Source organism: Petromyzon marinus, chromosome 37 (assembly GCF_048934315.1).
Source record: "Petromyzon marinus isolate PM22_M1 ecotype Great Lakes invasive population chromosome 37, UKy_Petmar_22M1.pri1.0, whole genome shotgun sequence".
NCBI classification, from domain to species: domain Eukaryota; kingdom Metazoa; phylum Chordata; class Hyperoartia; order Petromyzontiformes; family Petromyzontidae; genus Petromyzon; species Petromyzon marinus.
In genome coordinates this window covers 16,510,643-16,531,542 of record NC_133703.1, presented here as the reverse complement: position 1 = coordinate 16,531,542, position 20,900 = coordinate 16,510,643, and the positions used below count along the sequence as shown (strand labels likewise).

The following is a 20,900-nucleotide window of genomic DNA, read 5'->3' as shown; positions in this document are numbered from 1 at the left end:
TACCCGAAGATTAGCATAGAGACCCATGCACTTACAGAGACCCATAGACTCGCATAGAGACCGGTAGGTTTACTTAGAGATCCACAAATATAGCTATAGACACAAACAGTCACCCACAGACGTACATAGATAATTATAGACTCACATTGAGACCTACTGAGAAACTTGCATCTGCTGGCAGTGGTTTCATCATCTGCACTTTCTCCACCAGATGGGCGCACATAGCCCACACAGCGTCCCAGGAGAACTACTCTGGTGGGAGCTCAGCACTGGTGCAGCACCATCATCATCAATCATGACCACTACCACCACATGTTGCCTTTGTGTTCCAATTATCAATTAGTTCATCCACACTTTGTTGCCTCCTCAACCTGAAGCCGTGGGCTTCCCACTGGAACTCGCCGAGGCTAAACAGGATGCTCTTTCCACACAGACGGTGTCCGAACTGGAGAGGAGGTTGTCAAATGTTGCCGTGCAGCAGGAGGCGGAGAGGCAGAGGGCCTCGCGCGAGCTGGAGGCTGCGCACGCCAAGTTCCGGTTCCAGCTGGAGAACGCCCGCGTGGAGATGCAGAGGGCCCACAGCAAGCAGATGGAGCAGGCGCAGGAGAAGGTAGTTGAGGAGAAGCAGGCACACGTTATTTAAGCACAGTTCTGGTGTAAATGGAGACACTGGTTTGCGCGATGGGCCTTCGTAACCCTTGCGTTTCTGATGATGGTGAGCTTCATAGCTCATCGGATTTCTCCACGATAAATAAAGAGTCTGATTGAACTGGTGAGGAGGGCAGACTGGCAACTTCTATTACGAGCACACTGGTTTTAAGAACACATGGACTTGCTCCCAATGGGTGTGCTTTTATCCAGCTTGAATTTTATGCACTGGTGTGCCATCAAAAGTTCTGCTTTTGTCACTAAGACCAATGATAATATAATCACAATGCTAACATGAGATAGAACGCTCCTTCTGGACTTTCATATCAGTCATCTTCGGTGTCATTACACCATCGACAACCTACGTTTCATTATTCTTGTACAGGAGTTTATCCTCTTCCTACACATACCTCTAAGTGGTTGTACTCTAGCTATGTAATTGCTTGAGGCAGGTCTGTTTTACTTGTGTGCATAATTGTAAGTCATTTTCAGTCACAGTGCCGTATAATGTATGCCATATGTCAGGGCTATGTATGTTGAACGTCTTTCACACCGTACATAGCCAACCGTGCTAATCGCAAGTGTGGGGTAGCAGCAGTGAACAGTGCAGCAAAATCTATCGTACTCGCCAGCGTGATGCAGTTTGGTAAAATGTAACCCCCTTGATCCCATAAATACGACATGGCACGTACCGTGTCGTATTTAAGTAGTAAAATATGAAAATGCAAAAATTGCAGTTCGCAGCCTTTGAGATTTTTCACAGCCGGCAATATACACAGGAGATATAAGAGAACGAGATAGGACGTGTCGTCCCTCGTGAACCTTTTACCACTTGTAAATACAATGTTGATTTTTTCTTTGGGGCGGATTTCTCTATTTTTATAAATGGATAACCACTGCAGTCCTGACATCCCGCTCTCAGATATAGAGCTGACAGGCCCCTCAGCATTAATTCACATGCAAGAATGACAGTGTCCCACGTTGCTCTGCTACACGAGGTCCCCATTGCTTAGAGGGAGTTTTGATTCATTTGATCTATATACTGATTTCCAAGCAATGTCAGGCCCAATCTGTATGTAAGAGCAACGGTGACACCATTGTTTTGCTTTCTCATGCCACTGCTGAAGAAGGGGCCTCCACTATAGGGAGCTCTGAGGATCCCCTCTACAGGTCTTGAAAGAACTGGAAGTAACCACACTTTATTACCCCACTACGAATGACCTGCTGGTCGACTGGCTAAGTTTATAGGATATTAATAAACGAAATGCAAAAATTGTAAGGGTGGTGTGGTGGTATCTTGATTTGAAGCTTTCGGTAAAGTCACGTAGGTAGAAAAATAAACGATCACGACGTTTCGATCGCAGCACAAGCAATCGTCATCAGGTGGGACAACCACAGCAAGAAAAAAACTGCTGCAGTTTTATGTATGCATGTTGAACTTCTTTCGCACCATAAGTAGCCAAACGTGCTAATCGTAGGTGCGAAATCTTAAGCTTAGAACGATTGAATAACCGGAGCACCATCAGCAACATTCAGTATCGACTTTTTGGCCTCCTATTGGAAGCATTGAGGCGAATTACATAAACAAATGATTTGGATTTAGTAGGGTTCTCACGATGCACTGACATCCACAATTGCATGGTTGGAGGTTACCATGAGAAGTGCTTTTTGCTCCGTCGCCTGTACCATCCCACACAGTGTTAAGCACCAGCAGCAAGACTGCAACATTTTTGCACCATGGGCAAAACCTCAGGGCTTTTAAAGTCAAGCGGAGGAGAAGAAGGATCCATCACTCGTCATTCGTATCCCATCCCAAACACCCATAATTAATAAAGCGTGAAAAAAATAGATTTAGCATTCACTGATAAATACCAAAACAATGTAAATGGCAATGTGGTTTTGGTTGTCATTATGCAATGCAACACGATAAACACATCCATGTATTTGCCTCAATCCTGTGTGGGAAATGCAGTCTGGAGGGCTCGTTATTTGGCATGTGCAGATTAAAACAATTGCTACAGTGGTGTTTTGTATTAGTGGCCTGCTGGTTTCTTATTAAGAATGGCCTTGTCATGGTATTAGAGATGCCATGCTGATTATTGCGAAGGTTTTATATATATGTACGGGTATGTGCTACTTGGGCATGAGAACAGCCATCAGCAAGGGCTTGAAGGGAACATTTGATTCACAGACACACCACATTATCGTAAACAGAATCGCGCGGAGTGGAAGCCTGACTGCTGGGCAAGAAGCCGCGTGGTTAATTTAGGAGAATGGTCCTAACAGAGAGTCTAAGATCGCCAAACAAACTTTATAACGATGATACGTTAAGCAGCGCTGCAATTGTCTGACAAGATAGCTTAAATGCTGGCAAGGCCCGAGTGAAATGATAAGCTTCGGGGTAAAGTTGGGAAGACATTCGGAGCATCAAAAAAATATCTCGCTTCGTGATGGCGTGCGTTTCCTTCGATTGTTGGAATATCAGTTTTATTTTACGACAAGGAAATGCAGGTGACGACAAAATGTAACAAACGTTCCAATGAAATATTAGCTTCCTCGCGTTCCATTAAATCATGTTGGGAAATTAAGGTTGGGCAAGCTGTTGTACCTTCTTGCAAAGGGTATAAAAACGATGTTAAATAGACTGAATGGTAAGAAGCCATTGCAACCCATAGTGCATGAGCACTTACATATCACATATAGCTTTGCAGTGTCTGTTTTTCACATCTGCTGGAAACCAGTATTTTTAAAGCCTATCTTTTACTCTGAAGCGAATCATGAAAAATAAAAGTTACGTGCCTAAAGAAACGTTTTAAAATATAAAAGCTAATTTTTTTTTTATCAGAAGATTAATTTTTTCCAGGTGCTTTCTTCCATTTTCACCACTTCCTGCACGCCTGTAAAATGTTTATCTTTTCACAATTTGTTTCATTCTGCCGATCGTAATATGATATGGCCCATTTTTACTACAAAAGCTGTGGCAATGGGGAAAAAAAATCCTAGCCAGCTGCACAGATCTCTATCTGAGCATTATTAGATCAGTGGCCATGCAGTTAAAAAGAAGGAACTGGAGGATTAGATATTCATATGCGCAGCGTGTGACTGATTTGTATAAACAGAAGCGGTCCTGACGCGCATTCGATTGAGCCATGAATAATGCATGGCGCGCATGTACACTGCCGGCTGTAAGCCTGTTACAACTTCAAACGTGCTCGCAGAAAGTGTTTGAAAGCTCGGCAGCAAAAGGCGCGATCGGAGGAGCTGAGCTATATGAGCCCAGAGCCGTCTGTTTGATGTTTCCACGGCTAATCGGGCATCATTAGGCGACTCGGCGCAGGATTTTAACCCTTTCAGGCCCCTGCTTGCTCCCCCGAAAAAGTGTTCTCAAGTTCACGGGCTGCGGGATGGTGGGAAGTTGCTTGGCTTTGGAGAGCTCGCGCACGGCTTGCGCCTGGGCGCGTGACGGTTGCCTTTGAGCAGAGATAAGATTGACGCTGTGTTAACAGAGTAGACGTCCCAAGCACCCCGCGTAATTCAATGCGCGTCTTATGTGTGTATTGCTTGTACTGGGTGTTCAGATATACACGCCCGCTCTTACAGTAGCAAATATTCTAACCTGGGAGGTTGCTTAATTTATAGGTGTGTTATTTCCGGAAGATTATTTTCCTATCATTGCGGACAGATATGTAGGGTGATGTTAAATTTGTTGCGAATGACACTTGATCCTGCGACTGAATTCGGCCACATGATTAGTACTTAAAAGGGGAGAGTTACTCTTCAAAGAGACACTGACTTTACATCATTATATATATCTTTTTACGTAGCAACCCCTCATGGAGCACTCTTCACGTGCACTATTATAACTTGAACTTTAATTAATTCAACGATTTAACTTCCACCTGCAAAACTCCAAATGCACGCAGGTGAAGACAAAAGACAGGGCTGCCCCATGTATCCCCAAGCATGAAAGCAGCATAGCTTTATCACTGGGGTGTGTACATGATTCCCTCATTATTCGCGAGGGATACGTCCCGGAGATGCTCGTGAATAGCAAATTTTGCGGATAATAATATTGGCCTTAAATACGTATAAATATATTTTAAATACATTACAAATTATCGCAATAATATCTCTCATTACCTTATCACATCACTTTATCGCATCACTTTCTCGTATCACATTCTCTCTCATCATTGTGTCTTTATTCCTCTCTTCCCCTCTCTCGATGCAGTCGTCACGTAGACTTACAGATGCGATTAGCGGAAAGGCAAAATTCGCTCGTGGCAAGTTCGCGAGCAACAAGGGAATGCCGCGAATAGTTGTGTAGTTGTAACGAGCGGCACCGTGGGCTGCATACGGGATGTATCGTCAGCTGCTCGCAACGGACGCGGTGGGGGAGCAGGAAGCGCCGAGGGTTAATGTGTGTTCTTTCTGTGCTGATTCTGATAAGGCAGCGTCAGATTCGCGGGGCCCAGTGACAAGCGGGGCTTTAAAAAAAATGTCTGCCACCGCATGCCGTCCCGCACACTAATGCGTGCGTAAAGGAAGCACACGTCTGAAATATATATGTGTGTGTGTGTGGGAAACATGTTTAATAATCCGCTGTGGAGGTGCTGCCGTTCGTAAACAATTCTGCGCTCGTAAAATCTGAAGCTTATTTGGCTCGTGAAACCCATCGTTTGGCCAGGGATGCTGTTTACAGGAGTGGATGTTGATTTAAGGATCAAGAGAATCGATGGGAAATAAGCATGAATTATGTCGATGTGCAATAAACATTAAACCGTTGAAATAATTAAACGGACAATTTTCTGAGTACAGTAGCGCATTAGCAAGTGACAGTTGCATAGTTTAATGCTAACAAAGTTACAATTTTAATTTATTTTCACAATCTATGGTTAGATTTGAAAATACTGTGATGAAATTGCACAATATATAAACGTCAAATAACCCTTTTTTAAGCTCATAGTTTTTGGAGAAAATGGGTGAAAATCTTGTAGTTTTATGCAGAAAGCTGCGAGGCCTAATTTTTTAATTGGATGAGAAGCTGTCAGGGTTACACACGGGGACTGCGGCTTTTGAAGAACCTGTCAGTCAAGGCATTAAACAAGACACAGCAGTAGGAGAAGCAGCATCGGTGCAGGCGAAATGCTCACAAAATGTCCAATTAAAAAAAAATCACATACGTACAGCAGAGAGTCTTGACTCGTCTAACTTAAATATTTCAGTCAATACTTCCGTGTCTCCCCTCTCTTTGGATATGTTTATTCAATCAGCTTCCTGAAGAGGTTTATTTGAAGCATAACAAACAAGCAGTATTTAAGTTTCACCGAATTGTGTTTGGATAATGCCATTCTCTAGTTTGGTAATCGCACACTTTGTAAAACCGTTTGTTGCCGATTCTAGGCCTCGCCTCGGACAATGTCACGTCTATTTCTTTCATTGGCACCCTTAAAGGCTGGTCTTCTGTCTAACTGCGGCTTGCTGTTTATATGCATGCTTGCAGTGTAACATTACTGTGTGTGTGCATGTAATTTGTTGTTGTTTATCAGTGATCAAACACAATTTGTTGTTTTTAAACATGGATTTGTCCGTACATGCTAATATTGCATCATTGAGCTTGAAGGATCATTTATGTTTTTTTATAATTTTACTGCAATTTGAGGAATTATGGAAATTATGTTTGCCCATTGAATTCAATTAAGTACTTATGAAAACTGCACTGTGCAATCATCATGTAGTTGCAATGCGATTATACAAATAAATAAGTAAATACTTGCTTGGAGTGCATTACAAGTACTGTACAGTATATATTTTTCTTCTTATTCTTATCTTTGAAAGTAAACGTTTTAACTTAGAGTTTGCGTTTTGTCTCGTACATTATCACCGTTGCCATCGAATCCAATGTAATCGTTGTCAAAGTGGCAAGCGGCTGGTACATTCCTTTCCATCATCTTAATTCTCATTTGAAGCTGATAAACACACGTTTAAAATATTCCATCTCAAAATTACAGACGTGTATATGCCTATGCTTGAATGCCCTCGTGTATGACTGCCATGTCCGTGTGCTGTACAATAGTGAATTAAAATAATGGGATTTAAAGTATTGTTGATAAAGTGAACTTGACACTGCTCGGGTTTACGCTTGCCATTGGTATTCCTAAACTCGTCAACGGAGATTGCGGAAATCTGAACGTTCTTCATGACTGGGACACAAACATTAGCGTTCGATTATTGGGGTGGGTCACTCTGCTGCCCTCATCGTCTGGACGTTCCTTTTCCCCCATCCATCAGTGCTGTCGACTCTCTGCGCCTCCTCAAGTCCAGTCAAGATCTCCCTTTTTCCTTTACCTATGACTGGCTGCTTTCTCTCTCTCTCTCTATATATAAAAGGCAAAGTTGTGATTATGTGTGTCTGTTCAAAATGTTTAGCGTACTTCCCGACATGCAACAAACTTAAAATTTGCCATGTGGGTACTTTCCAGATTGTACACCATGCAAACATTATAAAAATACACTATAGGTTTTTTTTTTGGGGGGGGGGGGCTCAATAATGCATATATATTTTTTGCACGGCAAGTGAGCTGTGACGTCAAATCCGTCACGTGACCCGTGCATGTGGAAGCGTAACGCATTGTAGTGTAGCGGTTAGCGCTACGCCGCGCTACGAACCCGGCGACCCGAGTTCGATTCCCGCTCACGGCCACCACCGGTGACGATTATTTCAACCGTTCCTGGGCCTCCCCTAGGTCGACTCAGCCTCAAACGAGTAACTGCTGTGGTGCGTGAACATCGCCACTGGGGAGACAAAGGGGGCCGGGCGTGGTGGATCCAAGTCCCGGGTGAAGCCGGGTAGTACAGCTAGTACACATAAATATGCTTCCTGTTTCTTCACATCTTCTTGATATGTGGTCTAATTCAGACACTATATGTGGTAACATTCTATTGTAATATAGAAATATTTTGTGGTTTTGTCAAACGTTTTGTCTAACAGGCGTCATATTAATGAATTGGTACGTGCACTTAATTTCAACGCCAACGAGATCCAATCATTTCACAGTGAGCTTGAGGCCCTGCTGTATCTTGCTGGCTGGTTTCATTGAGTGAGGATCGTCCCCACACACACCTGAGTTTATGAAGCCCGGATGTTCACATCTTGAAAGTGACCCCCACTGAACGTACTTTGTTGCACAGAAGCCCACATCTGATGAAACCGTGGGCAACCACGTTTTCATTCTTCGGCCAAAACGAAACCAAACAAGCATGAGATGGTTCTTATCTCCATTATTGACCCAACATCAAGGTTTGAATTCCACATTCCAATGGCAGGAGCCACGTCTTCCCATGAGAAAATTATTGTTAACCATCCGTAAAGTGTTACTCGTGACACATCGACAGAAGGAACGATGGCAGATGGTCAATAATAACGTCGAACTAGCAGTCAAGGAATGGCATGCGTCCACCGGGGAGATAGAGCGTCAAAATAAGCTTGTTTTACAGGTGCTTGGTGGATTATTAGATGATGAAGAGAGAGGCTAGGCTGTCAATACCCTGCCAGGATTAACAATCCTTGCGATTGTAAGTCAAGTGCTCTGCTGCACACTGCCATCCAGCCGAGCTACGAACATAACCACAACTTTTGCAAAATAACCAAACTATATAGTCATGCATTATTTTAAATTATAAAGGTGTCAGTAAAAGTTGCGTAGCATCAAACATTCATTATCTGTAAAAAAAAAAACCCAGCCTTTTCATATTCTTTGTTTAAAAAATATAAATGTATGGAGGCCAAAACACTCCAACCACTGTTGCGACATCATTTTTTTTCACCCCCCCCACGTCTTTGTGGTTTTTTTCTTCTCCCCCTTGAACTTAAAATAATTGATAAGCATCCCTCTGGGCTCTCTGGTGGGCACAGATGCAATGATATCATTATGTGCCGCGGCCCAGGCGGGGAAATTTGAAACCAAGTCACACAAGTGGATCCTTAGACGCCTGCGGAGACTGTGAGCGCGCGCGTCTCCCGCGTCTCCTCCGCGATGTGTCGTCCTGCGCCTGGGCTGAGGCCAACTGATGTGTGGGTTTTTGGAGTCGTCCCCCGCCCTTCTTCACGCATCACGCTGGGTAGGCGTTTGTACGACCGGCTGCGAGGATGTTCTACGCCTGCTTTCTGGAGGCACATCAAAGACGTCTCTTCGGCGGCTCTCAGGCTCCTTTCTCAGTCTGCCTCCGCCTCCGTCCTCATACCCCCCCTCTCCCTTGCTTTCCCCTTCTTGGCTTTCTCCATTTCTCTCTCCCTCCCAACCTCCCCACTCTCTCTTCTCACTCGCTCATCCCTCCCCCCCCCCCACCACCACCACCGCCACGACAACGCTTAGAGTTCATCTGCTCAGTCACAAGTCTGGCAGGGCCCCCAAAGCCACCAACATGCGAAGAATCCTAATAAATCATGTGCAGTCCATCCTGCAGCTAATGGTTTGTTTTCCTGTCCTTGACATGCAGTCTCACTGGCGTGACTGAACCCTCATTGTATCTTTCTGCTCGTGAAGATGTCTAATTATGTGTACTATATATCTTCTCAGAAAATGGCAATGTTTGAATATTTCAGCATGTTTTTTTTTTAAGGATGGAAATATTGGTATTTTTATAATACGGTAATGATGGCGATGGATATGATGGAGATTAAGTTTGACGGAAGATATAATCCCATTCACAAGTAAGAGTCCTATTTTTTTTCTTTGTAACTGTCGTCTGCTTTCATTACGCTCTGGTCTCCTTGTTTATAATACTCTGGGTATTAATAGCAATCTGTAGCTGAGTATGATTATCTTATAAACCCTCACGATAACCAATTTACTGCAACACTGGAGTAGCTTTGGCTGTCTTCAGCTATGCATAGCTTGCCGATGAGCCCTAATGAGGATGAAGTGTGTCTCTGTTTCCCTTGTGGGGACTACCCAGGATACCTTTCTTGATGGTCTATTATTCGAAAGATTAGGCAGCTGTTTAAATCAAGTAAAACAGTATTATAATCACAGGCTATTATCAATAGTTCCTATTCGGTAACTATTCAAATGCCAGTTTAAAAAGTGCTAATCAGGAAATCTACTGACATTTCTCAAGGCCCCATGGTGTCAAGGACAGTTTCCAACTCTCATAATTCACCTTTCTCTCCGTGGCCTCAACGTATGTGCTATGAAGAAGGGTCATTGCCTGAAACGTCGCCTACTATATCCATTTTTCCTTTTGAGGCCACAGTGTGCCTGACAAAAAGTGTTGAGTTATTTTTTGTTGATTTTGCTTGTGCACCACTGCCAACGTACCATTGTGGCGCACCATCCTCAGGAGGCGTTCACTTACTTACACATTTTTTGCCCCGACAGTTTGCTGCAATTGCACGCATTCCCGTCAATAAGTTGTATATACTTTGGCATTCTTAACCATTCACGTGCGCAAGCTCTTTTGATCACTGGAGATTTGTAAATGAATGAAGGACATGATTTCCTTCCACAGGATGGACAATTTGTTTAGATTTTAGCCAAAGGTATGTAAAAAAATTATCAGCTGGGAAGTTAGCAAACGCAGTTGGTGTCGGGGGGCATGCTCACCAGAACACCTCCCCTCTAGCGTCAGTGGTTTGGCCCGTTATCTGTGTTAAGCAGTTGGGTGTGATCGCACCATTACGCTATTGGCAGGGGAGGGGCTTGGAGTGGGAGGTGGGGGGGGGGATCTTGTTCACTTCAAATATGTATGTTTGTTTGTTACTTACGTTATTTATTTATCAATGTGGCTTCAAAGAAGAAACCTTTTTTGTCTGATGTATTTTAATGAATTTGAAACAGCACGATGCACAACGGTTATTAATAAAGGTACTTAACTGACTTTTGGTAAATATAGCTTTAAAGGATTGCAAATTACATGGTACACCTTAAATAATGCAGTGTGCTGCTTATGTCTTGCATGTAATAATTTATGTATGCAGATCAGCCAGTTTTAAAACATTGATTACGTGTATCCCCCTACGAGTTTTTACGTGTGCAACTAACTCCATAAATCATGCCCTGGAGAAGCGAACAGGCTACTTGTGATTTGTATCTGTTTCCATGCAGTCGCTTAACTATACAGCAGCGCCTAGGGTTTTTTTTTGGGAGGGGGGGGGGGCAACAGGAAGCATACCTTTCTCACATACCGCTGTAATGCAGATATATATATATAAAACAGCTTGCCAGGTGAACCAGCTGTAAACAAGCAGTCGATGCCATTACCGTGTAACACGGTCTGTGGGTTACTGCGCATTAATGACCCATGGCCCCGCATCACTCAAGGAGCTCCATTCTGTCTTTGGAACACGAACCGGTTGTTGGATATTCTGGGACCAAGGAACATATTTGCTTCCACGGAATGCACGAGAATCACTTGAATACAACCTCTATTTTACCAGACAGGAACTACATTATCCATAATATAGGTTTTTTTGGGTTAGATCGCATAAATAAAAATGTGTCGTTAAACCCGCCACCACCCGACACAGCCAATTAGTAAGGTTTGTCACGTACACAAAATATGCACATTCGTTACTAGTTGAGCACACCGGTTTGTTAAAGGACCAAGGTTTGTTATTAAAGGAATAACATTGTAATCTTTAACATTGTTGTTAAGGAATGACATTGTGAATAATTATTTCCTCGGTTAACTTTTCTTTTAGGATTAACCCGCCTTTTGTAAAGGGGATCTGGGAGATCTGGCAAGCTGCAGTCATGTAAGGATGATGATGATCATCATCCGACATTGTCTGTCCACTGCTATAAAGATAACATGTAGCAATAGGGGCTGCCATCTCACGTCTGCACATGGACTGATCTCATTGCTCCATGTACATGGTGGTCATTCTCTTGGACGCGTTCCCTCCTTTGGCTGCCAGTCTCGTCCATTGGCCACCAACCCCCGTCTGCTGATGTGTCCTTGTCCAAGCCCATTTGCTTTTCAGAATTTTCACCATGATATCTCTTGATTTGTATTTCCCATCTCCCACCCCCTCACGTTTTCACGCCGTCATGTTAACAGTGGTAAACATGAAATCTTCGTAAACTCTGAACGACGTACTGTGAGAGACTTGAGTCTCCGTTTTTGGTGTGTCGAATTCCCACCACCAGCTAAGGGCCACTGACGGAGAGGTAGCATACCTGTCAACCCCTTATCAGTGCCCCTGCCTTATTACAGACCAATTCAGGCCTTATTGGGCACCCCGTGCCCTTATAAATCTCAACGTTTATCCTACTAAGTTCCATCACAGGGGAGAAACACAAACAAATAGATCAAACATTTTCTTTACTCAATTTCCCTCTACAAGAATACGGGTGACCCGTATGGGTTGACAGGTATGGAGACACTTTTATTTTAAATATCAAAATGTGGAATTTGAGAAGATGACAATAACATGGCGTGCCCTGCCCTTGATGGCACAGGGTCTGCAATGCTCATTTTACGGCTGTTCTCACAATCTTGGTAAAGTTCCACAAAAATGACCGTGCAGCTGCAGGAATTTAAATGTCGATTCAGCACAAACCGGCTCGGCGAGTTGGTGCTAAGAGTACTAATCCACTCGTCTAAACCCCCCCCCACACTCGTCGTAATATCTCGCAATTCCGAAATAGCACGCAAAGATTAAGTTTTTGAATGATTACGAGGAAGTTTATTTGGGAGGTTTTTAAAAAAAAATTTTGTTTCAAAGCCTGATCCGCAAAAAAAAAATTCTTGGAAATTATCATTTTCAGGGAAGTGCACCTTGGAAGGCAAATATATGACTTCACGTACGTGACCCAGCGCGGCTGCGTATTTGCTGTGAAAATAAGGTGTCCCGCGGCCTCGTTGTTTAACCAGCTGTCTTGCGTTGCACGGCTCCGTTTCCTGCCCCTATTGCTACATGCGTGTTATCTTTACCGTGCCCACGGCCACTGTGGGTGACGCTGTGCCGTCTCTGTGTTTTTTTTTTACTTTATTTTACCAGGCCAGCGCGCGGTTCAGACAGATGGAGAAGGAGTGCAATCAAAGGCTGGCCGCCTCCGCGCAGGTGAGGGCACCCGAGCAAACCACAATGTCCCCCCCACCACCCGCCACCGTTACCGGCGGCAGCCTAAACTGCGGGCCGACACAAAGATAATGCCGGGTGGAGGACAATGAACTCACTTGTTACCTCACCTGCAAGAAAGAAAAAATGTTGTAAAAATGTACACACACACACAAAAATGCAATCTGATGTAGGTCAATCTGTTAAGGGAAAAAAACACCCCATTGCTTTCCAATGCGGTGAAGTTCTAGCGGACTGCTGTGAGGCATGGGTCACTGTTTTTGATGACGTGATTTTGTGTTTTGTTTAAGATTAAGGGATATAATTTATAACGCACTGTACCACGGTCTTGCTATGGAGACCCTCGCCCGACTGCGGCTTTGCGTGCCGTCTCTGGCGATCTTGTGATCAGATTCATCATACCCACCGCGGGGGACCCCAAGTGCTCATCAAGTTCTCGCACCGCCTGTCCATCACGTCCTGTGCCTCCCTGTGGTCCGTTTTTCGTAAATCATCCTCTCCAATTGTGTGTTTCACTGCACCACGTCTTCCTGCTACGTGTCCAAAGTACTTAGCTAAAATATCCCAACCTTTAATTGGCTTCCCCTTATTAACGTGTATCCTTGTATGGATAAAATACAGTAATGTGTTTCATGTGCAACTTGAAATGGCTTGGTTGTTATAATGGTATAGTTCTACACGTTTTTTTGTGTGGAAAAAAAATATATTAATTTAGGATTAAATGAAAGTGTGGGGAATGCTCTCAGCGAAGCCATGTCTTTGGATACACAATCAGCCAACGAGCAGAGCAATCATTAATTGCATTCACAGTTTCGTGCGTGTATTATATAACGACGCAATGGCCATCGCCACACTTCTCAGCATTGTATTACACTGTGCCAAACGTTTGCAAGCACATCTGGGAAAGTATGTTCCTTTTCGGGCTGCGTGAAGCGAGCATTCTTGAGCTGGGGTCTGACTGACAGGGAAGGCTAATGGAAGGGAGGAAGGAAGCAAAGCTCCCCTTGTGCAAAGGGGACCCTTTAGTATCCCAAAGGCAATAATATAACATGGTGTTTACCCTTGCCAGACCTTCCCAGTTTGGCCCTGCTCTGGTCAGGCTTGGCTGCATATAAAAACATTAACACGTTTTACAATTGCGCACTAACCCCTACCAGAGTGAACAGGTGCGTACGCTTTGTTTTATCAGCCTCGCTTGGGAGCAGGCTTGATTTGAAAAGCCCATCAGTCTGGTTCTGACTATCGCGGCACGTGTAATGTAACGGCGACCAACGATACAAATCACGTACAATATCGGAGTGTATGTGGCCAGCTGCGGTTTTGCAAATGAAAAATGACAAAAACACGTAAAGTCAACCAAGATATAAAAACAGGCCCGAGGTTTTGTCACGAAATAAATGTAAGAAAGCTGGCAGTTATAAATGCCCTTAGAGAAAGTGGTGAGTAAGACGTGTGTGGTGAGCAACGTACTGAACGCTGGTAAGTTAGTAGTTGGGTAATAGTTAATTCCTAACTGGGGTGAAACTGACTTGATGATCATCATTAGACTTCCTTTGCCAGTACCAAAACATAATAATAGGGTTTTTCCCCTTTTTTCTGGCAACAAAATTGAAACCTTTTTACAAGGACTCATGTGTGCATTGACCACAATACTTGTGGTCAAAATGCAAACAAAAAACACACTATGATAATATTGTGCATTGTCTTTGAGCTGTACGCCTTTTGGCGTCCTCTGGTCTAGCACAAATTGAGACGAGGCTCAAAAGAAAGCCGTCTCTGGTGTGGACCAATCAGTTTCAAGGACAGTGCATATATTATCAGTGTGTTTTTTGTTTGCATTTTGACCACAAGTATTGTGGTTAATGCACACATGATTCCTTGTAAAAAAAGGTTTCAGTTTCGTTACCAGAAAAAAGGGGAAAACCCCTATTATTATGACTTGATGATGTGTCAACTCATGGCACGGGAGTGAGACCTAGGGGCGATTGGAAGCTGGCTGGCCTCATCATCTGGCTGGCCTCATTTGATCGAGATGGACACAGGCCATTCTTCTCCATGCAGACTCTTGCAAGTGACTGGCTGGGACGGAGGGCGCGTGCAATCCTTTGCTAGTCAAACCTCATAGCAGCAGAAGAAGTAGTCGTGAAATTGGCCTGTCTCCTTGATTGTTAAAATGTTTTACTGCCCACGGTCCTGCTGACGCTACCACATGAAACCTACCTTCCCTATTTTCCCTTACATTCTCATCGAGCAACTTTTACAAATAGAACAATGACAACAACACCCTGATTGTCTGTAGCTTCTCGGGCAGTGCTGTCTCTGCGACACCGCGGCATGTTTGCGACTGGGGCCGGAAATCTATTCCAGAAGATGCCGGGTCCTTCTGCACAGCGCCACGTGCAAATAATTTTCCGCGAGCCCTCCGCATACTTGCAGCGCTCTGACACATCTGGCAGGTGCTGTGCCCCGTGTTTGGGGATAAAGTGTGCATAATCTTCAAATCTGTTCCCGAAGGCTGGAATATTTTCTGGCTTTGTCATCATGTCTCGGCGAGGTGACGTAGGCCCCAAGGAATGTTCCTCGCGGGCAACAGTGTGGCTGAGAAAGTCCAACATCAGGTACGAATTGGGGGAGGTTGGGTGGTGGCAGGACACTGGATTTGAGCCATGGTTGGCTGCTCATTTGGTTGTCAGGACTTCCGAAGTTCGCTGTGAGCTGCTATGGCAAAACCCACTTTTAAATTAGAGCAGCCTTGCCACTGCAGATATGTTTTTTTTTTGTTTAACACTTTCATATAAGTGCACTTCTTCAAATTCTCATAGTTCATCATTAGTTTCTGGGTAAGTCTCAGCACATCGTGCAGAAAAGCTAGTCGACTTGAGTGAAAAAGTATTTATATTCTTGGTTCTTTCGGTAAAGTCACGTAGAAGGGAAACAATAAAATAATAAAAATATAAAGCAATAAAATTCTCACGACGTTTCGACTGCAACACAAGCAATCATCATCATCACACCTGAAGAAACAAGAATATGAGTTTTAAATTTCGATTTAAAGCTTTCGTGCCTGCAAGGATTCATCTTCTTTGGTTCTTTCGGTAAAGTCACGTAGAATGAGAATAAAATAAAACAATAAAATTCTGGTGAGAATTTTATAGTTTTATTTTATTATTTTATTCTCATTCTACGTGATTTTACCGAAAGAACCAAAGAAGAAGAATATGAATTCCTGTAGTCACGAAAGCTTTACATCAAAAGAAAAAGTATTTGTTCAATTAAATGTGGTTGATAATGTTCTGCATGAGAGCAAGCTGTCAAGCAAGCTTGTCAATTTTTCTGCCTATCCTTGAGCAATAGAATTCCAGTACGTATATTTGATATTGCTTCACCAGCACTGTGTTTCAATATTATTGTGCAACTTAAACAGACTGCCCTTGCAGGCTGTAGCCTGAATTTTCTAGGCCAATTTCACTTCATGGGCCAGCCTCAACCTCCCAACATGAGATTTCTGGCCTCGTGTAGAACTTCACCAAACATCGATCGAAAAGGTTGCAGATGGCACGAATGTTTAATTTAACATTTAATGATTCATTTTGTCAGAGATCTGGTCGTGACCTTTTTTACTTGCACATTTTTCTGGGAAAGTCTTACTCCGAAGTGTTTCTGGGAAAGACCTGTGGAACTCATGTGATGACTTCAGTAACTTGGAAATTCAAGGAAATGCCTTTTTTTACCGATTCGAGTTTTCTTTCAACTTGAGTTCAAGTGCACTCCTGTCTATTCAAGTGGAATTATATGTAGCAATTATTGCCCCCAGTGACAGACTAATGCCCACATGGAGGCCATTGTTGCTGAGTCACCTTGTGCCCACAGGGATAGCTGCTACTAGGGGTGCCCATTCAAATGTTTGAAATGAGATGTGGTGTAAACCACTCTGAGATGCTCATGCGTATAGGAGGCAAAATATAAAAAAACAAACATTGACTTAACTTGGCTGTCGATGGAAAAACGTGATAAGACTGTATGGGATATCTTTGTTTAAATGTAACATTGTGTTTGACTGACTTCCACTAGGAGGTCAAAAAACGTAACAATTTTTTTTATTTGATCAGATAAGGCCGACTGAGCTATATAGCTATTTTTTTACAAGTGACCTGGCCACAAATGATAGGTCAACGAAGTGGCTTATCATGTGGAAATTTAGAGCAGTAAAATACTCTAAAACGCATGTTGAGTCTAAATGTGGAGAAAAAAAATGGAGGATCTGGAAAGAAAAGTCCACACGACCACGGGGAGAACATGCAAACCCCAAATATACTAGCATCAGGGTCGGGATCGAACCCACAACCTCCTGCATACCAGGCGAGGTATTTAACATCTCGTCACAGTGGCGAGATAGTGATAGCTCAGCCACGGTTTAACTATACGCCTCACTATAAGCACGTGCTTATAGTGAGGCAACATTACCCACAATTTATCATGACACCTCTTGCCTATACCACCCGGCAGGTATGTGACATTTGTTTAACAGGTTTGACTCTGTTGCTGAGACTGAACGTTGAAGCTAGTGCAGTGTTTGCCTGCTTATACGTGTTGCTAGAAAACATTGATCCAGCGGGGGCCATAGGTTGGTGGACTAAAGTGTTATACATTCTATAAAGTGTGATGCTAAATATATAAATGAGGACACATACTCTGATGTGTTCATTTATTGACAGGGCATTTGTGAAAGGTAAAGGTGCAGGGCTGCAATTTCTTACGCCGCTGCTGAATGAAGGGGCTCCGTTTTAAAATATAAATTGAAAATAATTTCTTTAGAACTGCTTTTTGTGTTTAGTTTTTTGGTCCTCCCCCCACACCTCCGATTAGCACGTGTTGGTTACTTACAGTAGCGAAAGAAGTTCAACATACATGCATAGAGAAAGAGCTGTAGAGAGCCCCTCTGGAGGGTATTTGGCCTACTCTTCCACGCCGACCAGACACTTTACCCCACCACATGGGAGCTGCCGATCGACTCGTGTGGTCTAGCCATTCATACTGCTGGGTAAAAAAAAAAAGCCGTGTGTCCATTTCGTACGTCCGCACACTAGCGCATGGTGCACAGAGTCGCTGGCTTGGTGAGTTTGATGATATGCAGCCATACAAGCTACTGCAACATTCACAAGTCGAACTCTTGAGAGTGGTCTCAAGAATGTATTAGTCTTTGATGGTCCAGTAGAGGGAGCTCAGTGGGTGCTGGACTGAGGGTCATTATGTTGGCATTTAGAAGAGTACAATAACAATGGAATTGTGAAAGGCATATTTCGATGTAACTGCCAGGAATAACTGCACAATATTAATGAATTCGTCATCTTAGCACATGTCTACATATATGTATATACAATGGCCCGATCCAGTCAGCTGTTTAAATATTAATGGCAAATGCAGATTTTATAAAGTGTCCCCATTTTAGCTGTAACATATGTAAAGGAACTTGGCAGCCAAAAATGGTAATCCAAAATAAAGTGTAAAAGTGGCATGTCATTGGCTTCTATAAAGGACTTTGGTAGAGTATGTGTGAGAGTTAGAGTGCCATTTGACGATATGCAAGAGTGTGTTTGTGGGTATGCATTTGCATCGTAGTTGGAGAATGGTGGCACAGGCATAAGTGCAGTATTGGAGTGGCAACCTGGGTTAACTTCAGTGTTGAGTGGCATCTGAAGTGGTTCTGTCTTTCGCCTACATTGACTCAACCATTCATGAGTTTTGATTTTGATTTAAAGCTTTCGTGACTGGCAGGAGATTCATATTCTTGGTTCTTTAACCGCCACTTTTTTCAAATTTTCTTGCCGTGGTTTTCACACCTGGTGATGATGATTGCTTGTGTTGCAGTCGAAACGTCGTGAGAATTTTATTGTTTTATATTTTATTTTATTGTTTCCCTTCTACGTGACTTTACCGAAAGAACCAAGAATATACATTAACGAGTTCTTGGTGTGATGTATAAATGCGAGCATTGGGGAGACAAAGGCAGCTGTGTCACTAACCACATTACATCCTTGTGCGCTGTTCGGCCTGCTCCAACAGTTGCATTCGTGTATTTTAATATATATGTGATAAGCAAGTATGTGTGTATGTGTACGTATATTTACGTCTGCGCTCTGAACCCAGCGACCCGAGTTCGATTCCCGCTCACGGCCAACACCAGCTACGATTATTTGAACCGGTCCTGGGCCTCCCCTAGGTCGACTCAGTCTCAAATGAGTACCTAGTGTGTGGTGTGTAAACATCGCCACTATGGAGACAAAGGCGGTCGGGCGTGGTGTTGGCCACCCACCCCCTCGTGTACCATTCTGGCCTTCATAGGTGCTCGCTAACAGCACTTGCCCCAAAAGTGTGTTGATGCTATACGGGGGATCTTTGTCTATCTATGTATGCATGCTTGCCCCAAAAGTTTGTTGATGCTATACGGGGGATCTGTGTCTATCTATGTATGCATGTTGATGCATATTTATATATGTTTGTATGTATGTATGAATGTTTATATTTATTCACTGTGCGTATCTGTGGATTTGCATATATGTATGGTAAGGTGGTGTAAGACTGATGGAGTGGTTCATTTGTTGTACTTGGATTAGGCATCCCCATGGGAGGCTTCACGTAATCAAATAATGTTGTCTATATCACTTGCCGTGTAACACATTACGCTTTATAGCAGAGTAATATACACCGATTAAAAAAGTGGATTTTTTTTGGCACATTGGTAAGTTGCTCTTCATTTTTTGTCAGTATACAATGAGGGAAAAAAGTATTTGGTCCCCTGCTGATTTTGTACGTTTGCCCACTGACAAAGAAATTATCAGTCTATAATTTTAATGGTAGGTTTATTTGAACAGTGAGAGACAGAATAACAACAAAAAAATCCAGAAAAACGCATGTCAAAAATGTTATAAATTGATTTGCATTTTAATGAGGGAAATAAGTATTTGACCCCCTCTCAATCAGAAAGATTTCTGGCTTCCAGGTGTCTTTTATACAGAGTGTGCTCCTAATCTCAGCTCGTTACCTGTATAAAAGACACCTGTCCACAGAAGCAATCAATCAATCAGATTCCAAACTCTCCACCATGGCCAAGACCAAAGAGCTCTCCAAGGATGTCAGGGACAAGATTGTAGACCTACACAAGGCTGGAATGGGCTACAAGACCATTGCCAAGCAGCTTGGTGAGAAGGTGACAACAGTTGGTGCGATTATTCGCAAATGGAAGAAACAAAAAAGAACTGTCAATCTCCCTCGGCCTGGGGCTCCATGCAAGATCTCACCTCGTGGAGTTGCAATGATCATGAGAACGGTGAGGAATCAGCCCAGAACTTCACGGGAGGATCTTTTCAATGATCTCAAGGCAGCTGGGACCATAGTCACCAAAAAAACAATTGGTAACACACTACGCCATGAAGGAATAAAATCCTGCAGCGCCCGCAAGGTCTCCCTGCTCAAGAAAGCACATATACATGCCCGTCTGAAGTTTGCAATGAACATCTGAATGATTCAGAGGACAACTGGGTGAAAGTGTTGTGGTCAGATGAGACCAAAATGGAGCTCTTTGACATCAACTCAACTCGCCGTGTTTGGAGGAGGAATGCTGCCTATGACCCCAAGAACACCATCCCCACCGTCAAACATGGAGGTAGAAATATTATGCTTTGGGGGTGTTTTTCTGCTAAGGGGATAGGACAACTTCACCGCATCAAAGGGACGATGGACGGGGCCATGTACCGTCAAATCTTGGGTGAGAACCTCCTTCCCTCAGCCAGGGCATTGAAAATGGGTCGTGGATGGGTATTCCAGCATGACAATGACCCAAAACACACGGCCAAGGCAACAAAGGAGTGGCTCAAGAAGAAGCACTTTAAGGTCCTGGAGTGGCCTAGCCAGTCTCCAGACCTTAATCCCATAGAAAATCTGTGGAGGGAGCTGAAGGTTCGAGTTGCCAAACGTCAGCCTCGAAACCTTAATGACTTGGAGAAGATCTGCAAAGAGGAGTGGGACAAATCCCTCCTGAGATGTGTGCAAACCTGGTGGCCAACTACAAGAAACGTCTGACCTCTGTGATTGCCAAGTACTAAGTAATGTTTTGCAGAGGGGTCAAATACTTATTTCCCTCATTAAAATGGAAATAAATTTATAACAA

General features: G+C 43.4%; 1 protein-coding gene across 1 annotated transcript in view; it reads left to right on the top strand.

Moving 5' to 3' along the window:
• LOC116949692 (centrosomal protein of 112 kDa) overlaps nt 1–20,900 on the top strand; it is a 128,063-nt gene that overhangs the window by 87,940 nt on the left and 19,223 nt on the right. The window contains exons 21-22 of the mRNA XM_076072337.1: nt 434–610; nt 12,653–12,715. Of these exons, the coding sequence (XP_075928452.1) occupies nt 434–610; nt 12,653–12,715 (240 nt within the window). The remainder of the gene's footprint in view (nt 1–433; nt 611–12,652; nt 12,716–20,900) is intronic.